Source organism: Plasmodium knowlesi, assembly GCF_000006355.2.
Source record: "Plasmodium knowlesi strain H genome assembly, chromosome: 14".
NCBI classification, from domain to species: Eukaryota; Apicomplexa; class Aconoidasida; order Haemosporida; family Plasmodiidae; genus Plasmodium; species Plasmodium knowlesi.
In genome coordinates this window covers 1,434,468-1,456,918 of record NC_011915.2, presented here as the reverse complement: position 1 = coordinate 1,456,918, position 22,451 = coordinate 1,434,468, and the positions used below count along the sequence as shown (strand labels likewise).

Here is a 22,451-nt window from a genome sequence, read left to right as displayed (position 1 = left end):
GTTCCGTTTGTCCATAACTTCGCCCTTGGACCTATACGCTGAGCGATTTCTAATTCATCCTTTTGAGTAGCACTTGTTGGATTTATAATCCCGGGTTTGTTCCATGTGGTATCTGCTTTGTGTGGACCTGCTCCGTTGCATTGGTCTCTCACTCGCATTTCATTTGAATTTCATTCACCTTTTTTTTTTTTACTTTTCCGCGTTTTTCGTCTTTTTCATATTTTTCCCATTTTTAAGACTTTTCTGAGCCCCCACATGTTTCACCTCTCTGAAACGGCTTAATTTGGCTATCTCTCACATTTATCATTTTAATTTAATTCATGCACAAGCGGGGGATTTATGTCTACGGTGCGTTCAAAATGGAAAGACGGTGCGCCTCCACGGGAAGGGGGGGAGGGAGTTTCCCTTTCACCGCGACGTTCCAGATGTGCAAATGGGTTCACTAGGCGAATAAAATCATTGACACAATCTTTTAATATAAAAAAAAAATTAACGCAAAGTATGAGAGTGAAAAAAATGCGGTGTGATTATCACATTTTCAAACACTACGAGTATAAAAAAGAAATTCACCAGGCTACTGCAATTCCTGCGCTTAGCCTGTTTTCACGTGTGTGCAAACTCCAATTGGTAAAAGCCGAAGCTGAGTATATCTCACAAAATCACTAGGGGAAACATTTTACCCCGGGGATTGCTTAGCTTGAATTTTTTTGGTGTACGTAAACCGCAGGGGCCCATACCATGCATTTAAGGAAAAGGGAGTTCCCAAAAAATGACGCCTTCGTAAAGTCGAGCGAGATGGGAGAAACTTCCATGTGCGTGGAAGATGAAATTTTCTCCAATTCCACCTTGTCTGATGCTGAAAGTTGCTATAAGTTTTGGAAAAACGCCGACAGGGGGTATGTCCACTTACGCAAAAATACAGCAAGTTATAGCACACACAAAATGCGTTAGCAAATCGTGAAAAATGTGCAGATCACGTTAACTGCGCATATCAAAAGAGGAACAATTTACATGGCATGATGCATTTTTATATGTACCTCCTGAATCAGGGACATTTTTGAAATATGCGAAGAGTTCGAAAGTTCGGAAGATGAAAGTGTTGTAAAGGACATGGCACAAAATTTAGGCGCACTCAAATTGTACTCCAGTGTAGAGACTAACACGGTGCCGGTTAATATGGATACAACGGTGGAGGATGACACATGTGTAAAGGACGAAGTGGAGAATCCCCCATCACGTGGAAATTAAGCGAAAGGGGCACATAACCTCATCCTAGTGGGTGCCATCTGGGGGATGGAAACACCAATCAGTGATCCCTTACACGCAAGTTGTTGTACACAAGCAAGTGGTATGATAAAGAGCCAACTGAGCTGGGATTTATAAAGAAGATAAGCACGGAAAAAAAAAAAAATGCTGCGGAATAACGGTTAAATAGATCAGGAGGCACGTTTCCTTCCTTTACAGATATACATTCCATGCATACGCAGGTCAACGAGTAAAACAGTGCGAGGGGGATTACAGACAAAGTAATTTCCTACCAATAAATCTGCATGCAGGGCTAACGATTTGGGGGAGACGTGTATATATACGTGTGTATACATGTATGTTTTTTTTTTTTTTTTTTCCTTTTTATTTGTTCTTGAAAAAAAAAAAAAAAAAAAAAAGAATCTTCCCGTAATACATCTAAATACCAGGCCATAATTGTTGTTCTTATACCTTAAAACATGGAAACTTGAACCCTGAATCCTAAACCTTTTCATTCCTTTTCTTTCCCTCTTTTTTTTTTTTTTTCTTTCATTTTTTTTCTTCTTTTTCACTTAAATTTTTTTTTTTTGTTTGCACTCTTGTGTAAAGTTGCCCCCAATAGGTGTTATATCTTGTTCTCGTAAAAAAAATGTATGGGACATCCGCGCGCTAACACTATATTACGATTTCCGCGCAAAAAAAATGTGGAAGAAGACCACCTCTTTCGAGAACACCTTCGCACAAATACGGAGCAGCACTTTTTTCAAATAGTCCATAATTCGACCTTAGAGAAAGAGGACCATAGAATTATTGAAAATATAAAAAATTATGAAGATTTAAAAAAAAATTACAAAAAATAGAAACTCCTGGAAAAATTTAATGAACATATTTAGATCCTCACTAAAATGAAATTACCCAACATATCAAAATAAAATGGGAAAAAAATTTTTTTTTTTTTTTTTTTTTTTTTTTCTTTCTTTTCTTCTTTCCTTTCTTCTTTTTTCCCTAATAATGTTTTAGTTGCTTTATTTTGTCCTGATGGAGTTCCTTCGTCTTTGTTTGCTAAATTTCTACCAACATGATTATCTACTTGTAATGAAGCATTCACATCCTGTCTTGGAACATTTTTCTGGTGCTGCAAGGTAAAAGGGAATGAGAGGGGAAGGAAATAAATCAGGGAAAGGAAAAAAAAGAAAAAAAAAAAAAAAAAGGAAGGAAAGGAAAGAAAAAAAAAAAAAAAAAGGGAAGGAAAGGAAAGGAAAGGAAAGGAAAGGAAAGGAAAGGAAAGGAAAGGAAAGGAAAGGAAAGGAAAGGAAAGGAAAGGAAAGGAAAGGAAAGGAAAGGAAAGGAAAGGAAAGGAAAGGAAAGGAAAGAAAAGGAAAAGGGAAGAGAACGAAAGAAAATCATTCCTTCTCAATCCAACTTCTTTCTGCCTTTCCTTTCCTTTTCTTTCCTTATCTTATTTTTTATGTATGTTGTCTTTTGTAATAATAAATATGTATATATGTGCCAAAATTCTTTCAATAGCACAAATATTCTTCATCTTACATAGTTGGGATGTTGCCACATGTAAAGTACAAAAGCTAATAGTGAAAGTTTGGTAAAAGAAAAGGGTGCCATTTTTTCTTCTTCTCTTTCAAATGTTTTTTTTCTTTATTTGTTCTTTTTAAGGGTAAAAAAAAACAAATAAAAAAAAGAGGTTTCTTAAAAAATTAGGATGTTACCTTTTTCTTTTTTTTGTTTGTTTCTGTAAATACTTAAAATATGCGATAATTCTACTTTTTCTTTTTTCCTTTTAAAATGAAGTCTTATTCATTTTTTTTTTTTTTTTTTTTAAATATATTTTTTTGTATCCTTGTCATAAGTGGAAAAAAAAAAAAAAATTATATATATAATTTACAAAAAAAAATTAAATAAAATGGTAAACAAATTTAAGATGCTATATACTCAAGAAGAAAAAAGAAAAAAAAAAAGAATTAAAAGAAAAGAAAAAGAAAAGGAAAGAAAGGGAATGAAAGGGAAGAAAAGGAAAAAAAAGGAAAAGGAACATTATGTGGCATAATAACGTATATTCCCTGGTCTTCTATTATTTATTCCTGTCCGTGTTCTTCCGGTTGGTCGACGTCGTCCATCATCATAGATGGTAGAAATATCGGTGGAGCTACCACCTAAGGTGGACGATTCCCCACCCAGGGTTGTGGAACCATCACCACCTAAGGTAGAAGAATCGTTCCCTGTGAATGTGTCCTCAAAGTGTTGTCGTCCAATGGTAGATCTTCTTCCCCTATTCCTATTACTGCTTCTATTATTGAGTTCACCAAAGAGGGATTTTTTTATTCCATCAAATACATCAGTATACTGAAAAAAAAAAAAAAAAAAAAAAGAAGAAAGGAAAGAACATATGCATACACATATACATACATACATACATACATACATACATACATACATACATACATACATACATACATACATACATACATACATACATACATATATACATATATATACATATATACATATACATATATACATATACATATATACATACATACATACATATACATATGTGTATATGTACATATATATGTATATATATGTATGTATATTGTAATGTACTTACTTTGTATAAAAAGAAACCGATGGTTGGTATTCCTATGGTGGCAATGGTACCACCAGCTACAGCACCAGGTGTGACAGAATTGGTGTCGTTAGCAGTAGAGGAAGATGTAGTGTCCAGTGTGTCCGGTTTGGAGTCCTCAGTACAGGATTTTGTCGATTCCCTTGCCACCCAACATTGTGATTTTCCATCAACCCCACCTCCATTACTACAATCTTTGTACATTTCGTGAAATTTCTTACACCATTCATTTGTTCCCTTCGTATCTTCCTTTGGACATTTTTTGTGCATAATCTCATAAGCTTTACGTGCTGCCACAAAGTACTCATAATAAGCATCATTACAACCAATTTCCTCCTCACTATCAAAGTTCAAGTGTGACTTCATATCATCTTTGTCTTTGTAATAATCGAATAAAAGTTTACTAGAGAGGAAAGAATTTAACCCTTTAGTTTTAAAGCGGAAAGAACAGCCATGATCAGAAGTACTGTTCCCTACTGCATCCTTAATTTGATCCATAATTCCTTTGAAAGTTCTTTTACGTGAATTATTCCAAAATATATCCCCCACCCAAAAGTAGTAAAAATCGCAATACTCCTCAGGGAGCTTATTAGATGGGGTGTCTTTCCCCTTTTTCTCATATGCATGGCACAATGCTTTCGCAATCTCCTCTGCATGTTCCCCAATATTCTCATCACCTTCCAATGCAGCCTTGATTTGATTGGGCCAAGACCAGTCTTCCCGATCACATTTGCTCATGCCCTCATCAAAGAATTTGTAGTAGTCTTTCCTGGAAGGTAATGTACTCAAAGGTCCGTCTACCTAAAAAATTTGGATAATTAAGGAACAATGTGCAATAAAGATTTGCTCAATATATATATATATTTGTTCTTTATACATGTCCACCATTAAAGAAAGGAAAGGAAAAGAAAATAAGGGGGGAAGGAATAAAAAAAAAAGGGAAAAAAAAGAAGAGGCTGTTATCCCCCCCCCTTACGTCTATTTTTTTCTATATTCCTTACCTGATCGAGGTCTTGGAATTCTTTCGGAAAAAGTTCGTCGTCGAAGTCGTCGTCGTCGTCATCGTCAGGGTCTTCGTCGACCTCAGATGTTGTTGTAGTGCATGTCCATTTTGGTTTGTTATTATCGAAATATTTATTATATTCACTCGTAAGTTCACGACAGAATCTATCCGAAGTAGCGCTCCCACATGCTCCAATTGCACTTGAGTAGGCTTGTTCAACTTCCTTCACATATGTGGCACATTCTGAACTGCATAAAAATTTATTCTTCACTTCGCTCTTACTTTCTAAACTCTTATAATTATAAGCGTAATCGAAAATTTTCTTATAGAGGACGAATACACTTTTACTAATACCAGGATATAAATTCTCACATTTATGACTAAAGCCACCCCTAAATTTGAATCCCCCCAATTTTGCATAGACGACTTCCATGACTTGATGGAGTTCACGCCTTTCAGGCAATTTTCCCTTAATTAAATCCCCTAGCCAATAATAAAAGAAATGGCATAGATCATAGTAATTCGTGAGGACCGCCCTCGTCTGAGTGTTCGCATGACAATACGCTTCCACAATTCGTTTGGCATCACTTTTATCATTATTCGTCAGCCACAATTCTAATGGTCCCCCCACATCCTCTACTATATTTCCATTCTTGGTTTGATCTTCATAAGTTTTACTGCAGTTCACCCTTGCACCCAGCAGGGCATACTCCCCCCCAGCAGGTAACTTCCCTGAACATTCGTCCGTTTCCTATAAATGTACGGATTTAATGAGGAAAAGCAAAGGAATATATATATATATGTTCCCCCATTAGTGTATTCTATTATTTATAAAATGATTGGTATATATATATTCAATTATTAATGTTGAATAGACGAAGCTCTAAGTAAGGGAAGGGGAAAAGAAAAGGGAAGAAGGGCAAGGTTCCCCTTCCCATTCCCCTTCTATATTCCCTTCACACTCATAAAAGTCTATCCCCCTCCATTTTGGGGGTTCCTCCATTTCCTTTTTTCTTTTTTTTTCTTATTCCTTACTTTTCCTCCTGACATTTTTCCCTTTAATACATTTCTTCTTATTATATTTTTCTTTCTTCCTTTTAAAAGTTCTTTTTTCTTTTCTTCCACCTTCACTCCTTTTCTTCTATTCTATTTCCTTATTTCTTACATTTCTTTTCTTTCCTTTTCCTTTTCTAATTCGATCTTGCCCCTCCCCCCCCGTCTCTTTTTTAAAAAATAACGACATTCAATCTCAAACTTATATACCTATATGTATATTTATATACATATCCCATATATATATGGGATATGTATGTGTTCTATATATATGTACATATACAACATATACATATATGGGATATGTATCTGTTCTACATATGTAACTATATATAGGTATATGTACATATAAATATTATTTATTTTTTTTCTTTTGGGGGGGTGGGGTAGGGGGTTATACATATGTTATATATATATACTTCCCATATATATGTATATATATGTATATGCATCATACATGTATACATATATAAGTATCTATGTATGTTATACATATATGTATGCAAAAAAAAAAAAAAGAGAAAAAAGAACAATTTAAAGCATGGAAAGAGCATGGAATAATGATCGAACGTTATTCTAATACTACCCCCCCTAGAAATAACAAAAATAAACATCAAAAGTTATCCCAACAGAACAAGATAATGAAAAACTATAGGGGGAAAGGAAAGGAAAAGAAAAGGGGGGAAGGAAAAGGAATAGAATGTAGGTGGGGGGAAAGAAAAAGAGAAGGAAGCGGAAGGGAAAAAGAATGGAATACAAGGAAGAGGAAAAGGAAGGAATAAGAAGAAAAGGAAGGAAAAGAGAGGGAAAGGAAAGAAAAGGAAAAGGGGGGAAGGAAAAGGAATAAAAATAAAAAGAGAAGGAATAAAAAGAAAAGGAATAAAAAATGAAAAAAAAGAGAAGGAAAGAAAGAACTAAAAGATACAATGGAAAGAATAAATAAGAAATAATACCACAGTTCCTTCACCCCCCCTCTCTCAGCTTCTCATTTTTTCCTTTCTTTTCATTTATTATTTTATTCTATTCCTTCCTCCTCATGGGCGATTCCATTAGTAATACTACCCCAATCTCCTACTACGTGCGTCCCCCACTTCTTCTCCTTTTAAAAACCTACTTCTTATGGAACCATTATTTATTATCCTATAATTTTATACAATTATGTTCGAAGAAAAAAAACATTCTCCATAATTACTTATTTATCATATGACTATGTGAGAATACCCTATATCCACATTTCATATATATAGAGAAATAAAAAAGAATATATATATATATATATATATATATATACATGAACTGATATATTATTACACATATATTGTATATGCATCTATATACATATATATATGTTACATATATATGTATATACATGTAGGTATATATAAAATATACTCCTACATGCCTATATATATACATATAGCATATGCATATACATGTATATATATGTATATGTATATATATAGGCATATGTATATATACGTATGTATACATATATATTTAGAACCATTATCAATTATTCTTTTCCGCTGCTTCCAGAATACATAATAATGAGTTCTATATTCCATGTAACGAACTATAACAGAATTATTCCATGTTAACTACCATTCTCCATATTTCTCTCACATTAAAATCGACCTCGAAAAAAAATTCTAGAAATATCATTCACATATACTAAGGCCATATTACATTGAACCTAATGCCCCATAGTACAAACGGAATAAAAAAGAGTAGGAAAGAAATTCCTCCTTAGACCCCTTTCCCCCACCAACACTAAATAGTTCTCCTTACCCCCAATCCTACATTCCCTTACCCCCAATCCTACATCCCCTTACCCCCCTCCTACATTCCCTTACCTCCATCCTACACTCCCTTACCCCCATTCTACATTCCATTTCCCTTACTTCCATCCTACATTTCCTTGCCTCCATTCTAAATTCCCTTACCCCCAATCCTACATTTCCTTACCCCCCAATCCTACATTTCCTTACCCCCATCCTACATTTCCTTACTCCCATCTTCCTACATTCGCGCAAACAAACCTTCCTTCCTTAGACCCTTTCCCTTTCCACTTCTCATACATTCTTTTCCCTTAGACACACCCTCCCCCCTCACAGTGATGGTGAACTATAGTGAACGGCTATGAAGTGTTGTGAAATGTTGTGAATTTCCCTTCCCCTTCCCCCCTCCTTGAAATATTTAAGCTCCCTCCCCCCCCATATACTTACCTGTTTTTTCTTCAGTTGACTTCGTTAACTTCTGCGTCAAGGAATTTACGTCAAATTTATCACCTTCCTTCAGTGCTGATTGAAGAACGGCGTCCAATTTATCCTGCTTCAAAAGGAACTGATCTCCTGTCAGTACGTCCGCTATAGACACACTACCAATATTATTTTGAGTGTTTCCGTTGTTCAGTCCCATGAACTGCGTCAGTTTCTCTTTATTCTTTTCCCTTGCTTCCTTCTTTGCTAATTCCTCCTCCTTTTTTACCGGTGGACACACCTGTTTCCAATAGGTCCACGGACTCCTTACCCTCGCGGGACCCTTCCCCCCCCTATTTACTGCTGCCCACTCCTTGATTCTACCATGGAGAAGTGATTTACCGACCATTAAGGCGGGGAGGTCCACTCCTTTACATTTATCGAACATTGATCCAACCCTATGCGTCCCCGTTAATTTGTCATTCATTCCATTTTCAATCTTCTCTATGACGACCTTCAGTCCACAATGATCTCCATAAATTTCAGTTAAAGCCACTGATCCGACTATGCATCGCCTAAATATTTCCTCAGCTGCCATATTCTCCGTAATTCTCGCTGCATGATCCAAAGGAAACCCCTGTCCGACCCTTTCTATTTCCACACCATTTATGAAGTATCCTATTTCGACAACTCCCTTACACATTTCCTTCACACCTATCGCCGCCCCCGTGTACCCCGTCCACGGCCACGTCACGCCCCCGCAGAGGTCCGCTATTTCCTTGGACTCCCATCTCATAAGCCATTTCTTCAAATTCTCCCATGTTTTCTCCAAATCCTTACGCAAATCATTCTACAACGAATGAAGAAAAAAGAATGGAGAATGGAAAAAATATTCTGCAAAATAATTCATATATGCAATTGGAACTGTACATACACACATATATATGGATGTATTAATAATTCATCCTTTAACCAAACATTTTCCCCAACATTTCCACTTCTCTTTTTTTTCCTCCTTCTTTCTCTGTGTGTTCGTGTTAGGTTGGTCGCGTAGTATCCGGTTAGTGTAGTATCCGATTGGTGTAGTATCCGTTTGGTGTAGTATCCGGTTAGTGTAGTATCCGGTTGGTGTAGTATCCGGTTGTTGTAGTATCCGGTTGTTGTAGTATCCGGTTGTTGTAGTATACGGTTGTTGTAGTATCCGGTTGTTGTAGTATCCGGTTGTTGTAGTATCCGGTTGTTGTAGTATCCGGTTGTTGTAGTAACCGGTTGTTGTAGTATCCGGTTGTTGTAGTATCCTGTTGTTGTAGTATCCGGTTGTTGTAGTATCCGGTTGTTGTATTATCCGGTTGTTTTAGTATCCGATTGTTGTAGTATCCGGTTGTTGTAGTATCCGGTTGTTGTAGTATCCGGTTGTTGTAGTAACCGGTTGTTGTAGTATCCGGTTGTTGTAGTATCCGGTTGTTGTAGTATCCGGTTGTTGTAGTATCCGGTTGTTTTAGTATCCGATTGGTGTAGTATCCGGTTGGTGTAGTATCCGGTTGGTGTAGTATCCGGTGGGTGTAGTATCCGATTGGTGTAGTATCCGATTGGTGTAGTATCCGGTTGGTGTAGTATCAGGTTAGTGTAGTATCCGGTTGGTGTAGTATCCAGTTCGTGTGCCATCCGGTTGGCGTATAGTATCCGGTTGGTGTAGTATCCGGTTGTTGTATTATCCGGTTGTTTTAGTATCCGGTTGTTGTAGTATCCGGTTGTTGTAGTATCCGGTTGTTTTAGTATCCGATTGGTGTAGTATCCGGTTGGTGTAGTATCCGGTGGGTGTAGTATCCGATTGGTGTAGTATCCGATTGGTGTAGTATCCGGTTGGTGTAGTATCCGGTTAGTGTAGTATCCGGTTGGTGTAGTATCCGGTTGGTGTAGTATCCGGTGGGTGTAGTATCCGATTGGTGTAGTATCCGATTGGTGTAGTATCCGGTTGGTGTAGTATCCGGTTAGTGTAGTATCCGGTTGGTGTAGTATCCGGTTGGTGTAGTATCCAGTTCGTGTGCCATCCGGTTGGCGTATAGTATCCGGTTGGTGTAGTATCCGGTTGGTGTATTATCCGGTTCCTGTCTGCGAGGAATCTTTCCTGTCCCCCTTACTCAACTAAAGCTAACCCCGAAACCTTACTCCTATACTCCTAAAACCTTATTATAATACCCCTACAACCTTATTCTAACACCCCAACCACCTTATTCTAACACCCATACAACCTTCATTCCAATAACCCTAAAACCTTACTCCAATAACCCTAAAACCTTACTCCAACACCCCTACAACCTTATTCTAACACCCCTACAACCTTATTCTAACACCACTAACCACCTTATTCTAACACCCCTACAACCTTCATCTTATACCCTGGAACCTTACTTCTCTCCCTTTTTTCCTTTTTTCTTTTCTTTCCTTTTCTTTCCTTCTCTTTCCTTCTCTTTCTTTCTCTTTCCTTCCCTTTCCTTCCCTTTCTTTCCTTCTTTCCTTCCCCCCCTTCTGATGAGTATGATAATTATACAATAAAATTGGGCTCATTATGGAGAATCTTTAGCAGGTAGGAGGGTGGGGGATGTACTCCCTAATATTCCCTAATACATTAGTAATAGAAAGGGTGGTGATGTGGGTCATGCATTCCTTACATATAATGGATGAATAGGTACAACGTTCATATATTCATTATACGTAATAGTATACGCGTTCTGCAATCTATAAGTAATATTTTTTGCTCGCCATACAATTATTATACACAGAAGACCCCGTTTATGTGTGCTGCAGCATCTATGTTTAATGTTTCCGAATGGGAAAGCCACATATATACAAACTACTACCTTACCTATCAACGAAGATGTATGCTCCTATTAATACGCTGTTGTATGTATTGGAGGAAATTGTAGTGCATTAGTTGTACAATGTCGTGGTAGTAGTTATTTTAATTAGAGATTGCCCACATGTGGAGCATGGAAGGAGTGGAGCACACGGAACACACAAAATGCACGCCATCTATTCCCGCAAGCACATGCAAACACTATATATACATACACATATATATGTACATAATATAATGGGGACGAAAACATATTTTTTCCCAATAATAAGTACATCCTGCAAGGGAAGAAATTATGAGGAGGGGAGGGGGTTCATTTTAAAAGGCGCCGTAATACCTGTCCTTAATCTGTTCCACGAAGTGGCTATCCACTTTTCTGAGTTTGATATACGGCTTGAAAATCTCTGCGTAATTTAGCAAATTTTTCTGTATCATATCGGAGTATTTATTATCATTTACATAGGATTTTATTTGAACAAATGCCCTGTCTGGAAAAAGAGGATGGAGAAAATTTTCATCTCTGTAATGTCGCATGACTAGTATAATTATGTGATCACTGTTTCCATATTTACTGTGAAAAATATGCGCTTGTGTAAAAATCCTATGACTCAATTTAAAATCTAGTGCCTTCATTATTTGCCTGTAACTATCGTGTACAATATACTCAGACACTATTTTAGCATCCACTTTATTTTTTTCCGGCGTTTTGGAAATAGCTGCTTGCTCATATTTCCGTAGTAGGCAAATATTTTTTAACTGATTTGGTTGTATATATTTCCTAAACACAAAATCTTTGTCCTGTGATTGTGGTGTTAATATATTCACTTCTTCCTTTACTTCACATTTGAAATAATCATCCACCCATTTATATTCGTTATTAGCATCCGATGCTTTCGTTATTATATTTATAAACGTTTCATATTGGGGATCTTCCTCCAAAGGAATTTGATTATCTGACATGTAAAGACTACTTAATGAATATTCTGTATATTTGAAAAAGTTCTTCTTCTCTTCTAATTCTTTTCCTAATTTTTTCCCTATATCGTCATGGAACAAGTTGGATCCGCTCTGTCCGAGAATATGTGGGATGTTCTCCTCATTCGCTTGGTCATTATCATCACGATATCCCTTGCGTATGTTTTTTCCTCCGGATAAAAAATCCTCCAGTATTTGCGCGAAGTCTCTATTCATTTTCAGCAGGCGTGCTTCTTACCATATGTGTGTACTTCTACATTTGGAGCAGAAAATTTTGCTACAATATGTGTAAAAAGGTCTAAATTTGAAATAGAAAATTCTGCTATATATATATAGTCAGTTCTAAATTTGGAGTAAACAATTTTTTGCTACCCGTCGCGTTCCTCTCCTTAGCGCATAACTCCACGCTAAGAACACAAAATTTTGCATAATGGTGGTAGGCTACAGTATGGGAAACCTGCCGCTTCCTTGGAGTAAATAAAAAAAGGACATACGAGGGGCAGGAGGAGTGAGCATGGTCAGATTGCCAGGATATGACATATCTGTCATCTAAGACAAATTTTGTGCAGAAAAGATTCCTTCTCCCCAAGGAGGAAAAAATGTACAAAAAAAAAAAAAATAAATAATAATGAAATATAGCTACCTTTCGCATGTGAACCTTGCAGGTGAAAAAAAAAAAAAAAATTTACGATCCACTTCCTGTCCTCGAAAGATTCATTTTTATAGCACACTTTCTCCTCTGCCTCCTTTTTCACAGCGGTTGCAAGCAGAATTGTACACGAATTAAGAAAGGAGAGGAAGGTGCCTTCGTTCAAATCTTCCACTTTACCTTACTTGGAACGGTAATAAAAACGTACTAGACTAGTCATAACAGCATGAGAACATACAAAAAAAAAAATTACACGTAAAAGCCTTACGCAAATGTAGAATGCGTGAACAGAAGACGGAGGCGACAGTTTGCCTAAACGCACAACCCTCATGGAGATTCACCCCCCCACACCCTTTTTCCACTTAGCGCCTACTCATCTTACACCCCAGCTACAACTGCGGATATGATAACACTTGTCAAAATTCATCCTCCTTTCGACTCAAACTACTTTTCCGCATTTCTCTTATATGTAACAAAATGACCCAACGGTTAGCCCTTTCCATATGTAAAAAAAAAAAAAAAAAGAAGGTGTATTCCTTCAAAGTAGTGTAACGAAATAAAAAAGAAAAAGGCCAACATGAGAAACTGGGAGCGCAGGAGCACTGCAGAAGTGTGCTCAATACGCGTACTCTTTTACGACAAAAAAGTAAAAGAAAATGAAATTAGCGAGTGAGAGAAGAATACTATTTCCTAGTAGGAATAAAAAATTATTTAAGAAAAATACCAAAATGCTGATCCTTTTTACCTGAAAAAAAAAAGGCACGAAAAAGTGCACTTTCCCGATGCGATCCGATGAAGTACAATTTCAGCAGGGAAAAAAGAACACAGTGAAAAATAGCCCCAGTAAAAATTCAACTTACCTGGCTGTCGTTTGGGGTAGCTCACGAATTACCCTGGCGTAGTTCGGAGCAGAGCATTGCACTCAGCTGACTGTGATGAGCTATAGACTTTCCACATGGAAGGTGCTAACAGCAAAATTTTTGCCCGTGGCATATTTCATCTTATGAGTATGCCATTCTCCAACAAAAATAACGAATCAAATTTTTGCATCCTTTTTAAAGGCGGCCGGCCGGTGCCTTAAAACTATGTTCAATAAAAATTTTATACGTGTCATTTACTGCGCAATAATATTTTCCACTGCTTTCTTTCTCTTTCCTTATCCCCTCTTTTTCCGTCAACGTCGCAGGAAAAAAAAAAAAATTAATAAATTAATTTATCCTTGCGCTATATAAGTTGGCGTAATAAGGTTAAAGGCATTTTGTCAAAATAAATTTTATCCTTCTTATTTCTTTTATCGTTCAATTAAAATTCAGCTATATCTCCTTATGGAAAAAAAATGTATAGCAAGGGAAATTCTGAGTTAAGCACATTACAGTTATTTCTGAGGTATTCTTTTCTTTTCCTTATTCATCTCTATTACGCTCCTCTTTCAATGTATGATGGTTTCATACACCTCGGAATTGGTAAAATAATGTAATAGGGGGCAATGGCGATTAATGTTTTTTGTACGATTGTTATTGTTTTTATGTACGGTACCCACATATGCTTTTTTTGCATAGATTAATTGAGCTTACATTCTGCCATTCCCCGTGTCAAATTGTTAGGAAAAGGGTGTGAGAGATTTTCACGTATTATATTATTCCTTGTATTTGGGAAGTGGGCCGTACATATTTTCCTTTTCATATATTTAAGAAACATATTTTATATTTTCCAGGCACACCTAAGCTTTTGCGATTGGTACCAGCGGCCCATCGCCCCCATCTTTATTATGATTTAGACGAAGGGGAACTTATAATAAGTGTGTTACATATATTATGCATCTAAACTAATTACGCATGGCTTAGGCTATTATGCACACGCAGGAATTTTGTGGCTCACATCCCACATGACGCCTTTCATTTTTTTTTTTCCGATTTAATGATTTCCCCAATCACCTCGATTAGTACCCAATATAAGGAAAATAGGGTTAGAGCATATTTGACTAGGCTGTTTATGCATCGTAATTTACTTTTTCTCTCCTAGTGGATTTTTTTCCTGATTTTCCTTTTTGCTCCATATACATTTTGACACAATAATTCCCAAAAAGAAAAACTCCTCAAATGAACCGATATAAATGGTAGGAGTCGTTTATAAGTTCGCTTGTTCGATTGCCCTATATATAATTCCCACATGGGGGAATTCATACTGTGCTTTGTCCGTTGCACTCCTATACTGCGTGGAGAGCAAACGGGGAGAGCCTATTGTAAACCCTTCACATATACATGAACAGCGGCAAGATGCTCATCCCATAAACTTGCATTCTTTCCTTAGTGCAAAAATGGTATGTCAGGTGGCTGCAAATTTTGCCACAATTGTGGGCACTGTCGTTGAGCACTTCCATTGAGAATTATTTTAAATGGTCTAAATACTTACACATTCACAGCTTCCACTTTGCGCCCGATATTGTAATCTTAAAAGAAAGAGACACATTATAGGCATGCGTATTTGTACGTACTAAAGTACTAACATATACATACAAACGGAGATGCGTGTGGCCATTTCGAGTACTCATCATTTTCAACGGAAGAATGGATTCCAATTTACCCCCCAATTGCCCAAGTTGGGAATAATAATTCATTCGCTCAACTATTTGCCAATTTTTTGAATTGCAAAGAGGGAGCAAAAAAAAAAGGGGAAAAAAAAAAAAAGAAACAGCTCACTTTGTATTATTTTGTTGCGTCCACTCTTGGTTATATGAAAAATTAAATTAATTCATTTTGCCCCTCTTCCACCTGGGTAAAAGAGCAAAGAACGTACAAGGGCACCAATTATTATATATTAATAATCTCTTTTCTCATCATATGGCACTTATTTTATGCGTATAGGGAAAAGGCCAAGAGGCGCAATTATAATTTATTCGTACATTGATAAAAAAAAAATTACTAAAAATTGTTGCCCCCTAGTGCTAACTCATATGTAAGCAAAGGTACGCTGCAAATGTTACATATATAATATATATATATATGCGCCATTGTGACTGTACTGACCAAAGGACCAATTATTTATGTGCCTTCTTTCTTATGCCCCTGCTGCTAAACACGTATGGCATTGCAAAATGTTAAATAACCTCTGCAAGCGCGAGAACATACAATTAATATTTAGCCCTCAGAAAAAGCCCCCCAAACTCCCAAAAAAAAAAAAAAAAAACGTTAACAATATTTATGCAATATTTTATATAGTACATATATAAGTACAGCATTATTAAAAAAAAAAAAAAAAAAAAAAATGGCCTATAAATTTTATTTTTTAAATTGCATGTTTAGGGCATTTTTTATTTATTTCTTTTTTTGAAAAAAAAAATAAAAAAAATATAAGATATATTTATAATATAATATATACGCAATAATAATAGTCGTATGTACGAAATGCATATTTGGAATCCTTATAGCGGGATACATATGGCGAAATGAATACTATTTGCGCGCATATTACTATATATATTACTACGTATATGCGCATACGTGAAAAAAAAAAAAAGAAATTTCAGAGAAGAAAATATACCGAAATTGAAAAAAAAATTAAAAAAAAAAAAAAACAAACAAATTTAAAAAAAATATATATTTTTAAATAAAAAAAATATAACAATATTTACTACATTTTGTGATCATACGTTAATAGAGTAAAAAAAAAAAAATTAACAAAACGAAGTTATATTTTATGCCCTTTATTTATACATATAAGTGCGCTTTTTTTGTTTTGAAAACAAAAAAAAAAAAAAAAATTAAATACAAACATACTATTCTCATATATCCTTAAAACTTTGCATTTTATTTATTTATTTATTTTTTTTTTTTGGTATGTATGAGAAAGGGGGCCATGTTATGTATTTTCTCGAGGGCGGATCGCCTTTGCATATTGTGAAAATACGCGATATATACTTTTATGTATATATATATATATGGCTTGCTTTTTCATATAATATATATCTTATATAACATTATGCATGATTATATATGCAACTATATGTGCTGTACCCATATGTACAAGTATGTGCCATGTTTAACTATACCTTGTACGTACCAGCATTATATATATATACACTTGTGTACTGCATAAATGAGCGCGTATACAGACGTATATATACCTACACTGTGACGCAAGCAAATACGTGTACTTATATATAAGTAAATATAAATGCATTAAACCGTGCCTTTAGCGAGGCAGAAAGCAAATTAGAACATTTCCATCATCTCCCTTCTCTGCGCGAAGGCGAAGGGAAAGATGTTTACGTCAATATAAAAAAGTGCAACAAAATTAAAAAAGCTGTATGAGTTAGTAGTATGCACATAGGAGCATTTGCCCACCTGCATACTATTACATTCATATGTAAGCGGATGGTGTAAATAAACATACGCTTTATGTGCGCTCGTACATATTTTGGTACATCCAGTAATACTTGTATATTTGTATGAATATAACCAAAATATATCCTCGCACTTCTTATGTACATTTTTCTATCCCCTTACGTCTTGTGTGATCATAATACCATCTTATAATAACACGAAGTTGTTTTTATTTTTCGTCGATAGAAGGTCATACATGTGTGAAAAGTACTGATATCGGCGAAAGAATGAAATGTACAGGCTTTATTATAACCTGTTATATACAATTTTTAAACTGCCCATTAAATATTTCCCGAAATCATCAAAGTTAAAAAGTTAACAATACAAAACGGTGATATAGTATAAAAGTTAAAAAAAAAGGAGGAAGAAGCAGCGAAAATTAAGTAACAAACAGCAACCATTACATCACGTCAGGCCCATTGAAAAAAAAAAAATAAAAACTTTAAGAACGATATATATAGAGCAATCACACAACGTAAATAATTCAACTCACATATATATATAACGTGTTGCAAGGACACTGGTTGGCAGTGTGTAACAGTATTGGCGAAACACGCCTAGCGGAACAAGCAAACACAACGTAGTGTGGTAGCATAGCAAAAAAGAATCCATTCCAGTTTATGCTATACAATTTACACCCAGGAAACAATGATTTTAAATCTGCATACAAAGGAAATAAGGCAAAGCGACAAACGTGAATAATAAAAGTGAAATTAGCTATAAGGAAATTCTGAAGGTGCAAAGCATTTTTGAATTTTTAAAAATATAGATATTCTGGACATATGTAATAATAATGCTACTTCTGGTATACCGGCACGAACTAAGTGACGGCGACATTCTCGATCCAACTATAGCGTTATCTGTAGTAGAATAGTTTACACGTTCATATGGTGAGAGATATATACATATATATCATGTCACTATTGGGGCGCTCACTTATTCTATTATAACAACGCAAATAGAAAACGCAAAGTAACAATATATTGTAAACAATTGAAACTTGCTGAGCAAAAAAAGGGAGGTAAGAGAAGCCAGTCGCTAAATGATTCATAGACGGTACAGGAAAGTGACACAAAGTAGCATACATAGTGGTGTAGCAACTGGAATAAGAAGATGAATACAAATAATGACGAAATGAGTAATGTGTCGAATGATAGCAATATTGGTATTAGTAATAATATAGACGACATTAACAACATTAGCAAGAACCATCTTGGCCATGTTGGAAGTGTTGACAGTATTAAGAATGCTATCATAAGTGCGAACCATTTTAACAGTACAAATAATATTGTAGACTCAGAGAATGAAAATAGTAATGATCATATAGAGTTGAAAAATGTGCATATGAATAATAAGAATATGAATAACTACAGATCCCTTTCTAATGAAAACACAATTGATGATAATGGAAATGATATGAATTTCCTTAACGATGATGATAATGATAATTGCAATGAGAGCAATGAAAACAACCTCAGTGGAAACATGGCAATTACCATCGAAGGCTCGAACGATAGTGGAAATTATGACAAAGCCCAATCTAGCGACATTCCTAATAATGTAGGGGATGAACATAATGGTGGCAACGATATTGCTAGCAGTGGCATGAACAATACGGGGACAACGCTCAGCGCAGAGGATGCCCAATTGAATAATGATAAAACGATTGTACCTAATGGGAATTATAAAAATGCGTTCTTCAAGAATGTAGACGACGTGAGGAGTTTCGAAAGGGGTATTCTCTACCTGACGGATGAAGAATTCAATTATATATCAAATACAGTTAACTTGTTGGGATTTCGATTTTTTGAAATTCCATCAGAAAAAAGCAAGAGCGATAAAAGAAATACCTATAGTGCAATATCGAAGAGACATTTAAATGAAATTAAGAACCTACGTTGCTCCTTGTCGAACAATATATACGATGCGGGTAAAAGAAAGTCGAAAAAATCCTTTGATCCATATTATTCAAAAGATGAGACGAGTAGTACAACTACCAAGGATAATAATGACACGCAAAGAGAAATTACCCGCAAAAGGGGAGGAACATACAACAATTACGAGGATGATAATAGGAGCTCCCTCAATGATGATGATAACAAGTACGCTAATATGAGTAATAATCACGTTGGCAGCAACGGCACGGCTGCTTTAGGTTCATCCGTGTATAGAGGAGGCGGGGCCTATAATAACAAAGTTGGCAGCAGTAGTGGCTCAGGAGTTAACACCAAAATGAGCGAAAGTGATAAAATGGCACAAGGGAGGAATAGCAGTATGGTCAAAAAGGGGTCTATTACTAAAGGTGAAATGGATAGCAGTAGTGTGAGTAAAAATGCCTATGGAGCATTTCCCAACGTTGGAAAAGGAAAATCATCCAAATCGGTTGGAAGTAGTAGTAGTAAAAATAATGCAGCGATGCATCACACTAATTATAAGCACGGAGGGGCAGGTTCCACAGGGACGGTTGCAAGTGGAAAGGAAACATTAAAAAAAAGGCAACGAAGTAGCAACAATAGTATACCAGAGGATGATACAGTTGACGAATACGAACAACACAAAAGGACGTACAAGAAGAGAATATACAAGGGTGGTAACCCTTGGAAAAATTGGTGTTTCAAAATATTACATAAATTGAAGAAGAAAGAAATATGTTGCTGGTTCTTAAAACCAGTAAACCCAGAATTGGATGGAATACCAAATTATTTTAATGTTATTAAGAACCCCATGGATTTTGAGACGATAGAAAATAAGCTACTAACGAACAAATACAATAATCCATTTGAGTGGCAACAAGATGTACGACAAATATTTTTTAATGCGTTCACCTATCATAAGGTGAAAAACTGCGTTTGGAATGATGCCTACAAGCTAGCCAAAGAATTCGATAAGTTAGTCAAACAACACACAGAAATGAAGAATATTCTCAACGAATGTACGAAAGGTTCTAATTCTGTGTATCTAGATATGAACAAATATAATAAAATTTTGGAAGAGAAATATGAATATGATGAAAATTTTCATCACAGTAGTAGTAGTAGCTACGCTGGAAGTTCCAGTGAGGAAGTAAGTTCCGATGAATACCGTAGTAACAAAAGGTACAATAGGAACAACAGTGCCAGTAATGCCTACACAGTTAGGAAGAAAAATATGATGATGCATGGAGGAGGGGGTGCAGGAGGGAACCATGCAACTTATCACAATATGGACGCATCGACTCACATGTACGGGGTGCCAAATCGTAAGGGATCAGGCGCGGCAGGCGATAATCGGTTTAATAAAATGAATAAGCAAATGTCGGGCATGCCATCAAAGAATGCAAGAGACAAATTTATAAATAACAAGAAGGATAATTGCTACGGTGTTGGAAATAATAACAGTAGCAGTGGAAATATGCACATGAATAGCAATAATAATAGTATAGAATTTGAGCCGCCTAGCATGGGAACGATACCTGAACCACCAGGTATTCAAAAGATTGGGGCCAATGATAAAGGGTTAAATAATTATCAAGTGAATTTACTTTTTAAGAATTTAAGAAGATTAGCGCCAAACCAAAGAAGAGCAGCATTAGAAATTATACAAGATGATTTGGGCATACTGGCGGAGAATCACATGTTCGATAGATTTTTCACATTTGACACAGATTTGTTGTCCATCGAAAAGCAGAAAAGAATATTTCTTTACATTAATCACATGGGTAGAATAAATTTGGAGCAGTATAAAGCTTCTCTCATTCCATCAGATCAAAGGGGCCCTTGTACTATACCCAAGGGTAAAATGCCTATGAAAAATATGAACAACAAAAATTATCTCAAAAGCACCAACAGTCTAGGTAACAACAGTAACAATAGTAATAATCTTCATTTTGATAAGAGAAGAACAAATAGGTATCTATCCTCGTCTTCTAATTCGTCCGATTCGTCTTCGTCAAACTCCTCCGATTCTTCAACCTATTCGACGTCCAGTGAGGAGAGCGAATCAGAGGAGGATAGTGACTCCGATATGGACTCAGATTCCTATGGAAAGAAGAAAGTAAAGAGGCAGTTATCTTCCAATGAGCGAAAAAAAGAAGTAATGACAAACAAATATTTGGACAACAAGAGGAAATCATTACCGCAGTATAAACCCATTGATGAGAATAAGAAAAACTTACAGTTAAGGGATGATGTTATGGGAAGGCATGCTGATTTTTTAGTATCCATGGATGGACCAAAGAACGGCAAGAAGGATCCCAAGAGTTCTGGCTCAGCTTGGCCGGAGTGGAAGGGGCAGGTTATTCAACAGGCCATCTTGACGCAACACCAGTCCAGCGTGCCCCTAAACAAGAAGGAGTTGATAGCGGAAGGTTATGACGCGAAAATTTAGCTGTGTTTCTGTGTTAATTGGGGAGAAAATTCGCGGCATATATATAAGATTTAGAATTTTCCTAAATGGAAAAGGAGGGGATACGAGCGTCGTTGGGAAAATATATGTTCTCCAAACTGGGCAGAAGCCGCACTTATTATATATATATATATATATATATATATCCCCAATGGGAGATGCACCACATAACACTCAGGAAGAGTTGTTATTCGAGTAAATTTATACAACGTTGTAGTAGCGTCATGCGTACATATGGACCTGAGCGGGTCATCCCAGATTTGCACAAGATATAGTAAGGCGGTATGGACTTCTCCTGCATAATCGAAATTGAGATTGTAAAGAATGTAGCTAAGAGTGAAACAAGGAAAAGAGGAACATGAATCAAGCCAGTAGTATATTGTAACGTTCCACGGAAAGGAAAACATAATTCGTAAAAACCTACTGATAAGTACTAAGAAAAAAAAAAAAAAAAAAAAATACAAGCATGCCAACGCCATTCATTTTTTTTTTTTTTTTCTCTATTCATACCGCAATATGTATGCACCATCTGCATATATTTGAGGTTGAAGACAGTTACCGATTTGGAGAAAAAAGCACACTAGCTTATCTAGACAATTTTACTTTTTTTTCCCCCCCCCATAAAAATCAAGTCACTTCTGGGATTGAGGAGCGGATGTTCCGATGATAAAATGATGTCTGTGTAATTATTTCCATGCCGAAATAATGCACAAAAAATTGTTTCCCCCCAAAAAAAGGTTGTAATAGCATATTGTTAAAAAGCTAGCTTTATCCGTACCACTGTACAAAATAGTATAGAACGAAGAACCAACATGTTTGGTGAATGTTTAGTTAAAAGTGAAGGGATAATTACGCAAGTTATTTTTTCAGTTCAAATGTTTTTCTTGTTCAATTGTATGTACAATGCATCAGTGTTGCGTATATATGCCCAGTTGTGCTGGAACAACTTTGGTGAACATATGCACGCGCGTCGAACTGTTTTGCGTTCTCATGTATCAGTTGCATGGGTCAACACGGAACTGCACACAGAGGGGAAGAGGATCATGCACATGAAGAGAAATTACT

At 36.0% G+C, this 22,451-nt stretch overlaps 5 protein-coding genes and 1 non-coding gene across 6 annotated transcripts; 3 read left to right on the top strand and 3 right to left on the bottom strand.

Moving 5' to 3' along the window:
• Positions 1-738: 738 nt before the first annotated feature.
• Positions 739-1,248, top strand: PKNH_1432800 (conserved Plasmodium protein, unknown function; the record flags this gene model as incomplete). The annotated part of the gene is made up of 2 exons (XM_002262174.1): positions 739-896; positions 1,050-1,248. 2 exons carry the CDS (start codon positions 739-741, stop codon positions 1,246-1,248), a joined length of 357 nt encoding a protein of 118 aa, XP_002262210.1.
• Positions 1,249-3,294: 2,046 nt separating this feature from the next.
• On the bottom strand, positions 3,295-5,939 carry PKNH_1432700 (KIR protein; the record flags this gene model as incomplete). The annotated part of the gene is made up of 4 exons (XM_002262173.1): positions 3,295-3,603; positions 3,869-4,687; positions 4,888-5,640; positions 5,925-5,939. 4 exons carry the CDS (start codon positions 5,937-5,939, stop codon positions 3,295-3,297), a joined length of 1,896 nt encoding a protein of 631 aa, XP_002262209.1.
• Positions 5,940-8,138: 2,199 nt separating this feature from the next.
• Positions 8,139-8,990, bottom strand: PKNH_1432600 (SICAvar, type I (fragment); the record flags this gene model as incomplete). The annotated part of the gene is made up of 1 exon (XM_002262172.2): positions 8,139-8,990. A coding segment is annotated over one exon (852 nt), but the record flags the coding sequence as incomplete, so codon positions are not given.
• Positions 8,991-11,315: 2,325 nt separating this feature from the next.
• On the bottom strand, positions 11,316-12,188 carry PKNH_1432500 (mediator of RNA polymerase II transcription subunit 18, putative; the record flags this gene model as incomplete). Its single annotated transcript, XM_002262171.1, has 1 exon — positions 11,316-12,188. One exon carries the CDS (start codon positions 12,186-12,188, stop codon positions 11,316-11,318), a length of 873 nt encoding a protein of 290 aa, XP_002262207.1.
• Positions 12,189-13,468: 1,280 nt separating this feature from the next.
• On the top strand, positions 13,469-13,637 carry PKNH_1432400. Its single transcript, XR_005506410.1, has one exon. It is a non-coding gene; the product is annotated as a U1 spliceosomal RNA (small nuclear RNA).
• Positions 13,638-18,116: 4,479 nt separating this feature from the next.
• On the top strand, positions 18,117-21,368 carry PKNH_1432300 (bromodomain protein 2, putative; the record flags this gene model as incomplete). The annotated part of the gene is made up of 1 exon (XM_002262170.1): positions 18,117-21,368. One exon carries the CDS (start codon positions 18,117-18,119, stop codon positions 21,366-21,368), a length of 3,252 nt encoding a protein of 1,083 aa, XP_002262206.1.
• Between the last annotated feature and the right edge of the window lie 1,083 nt (positions 21,369-22,451).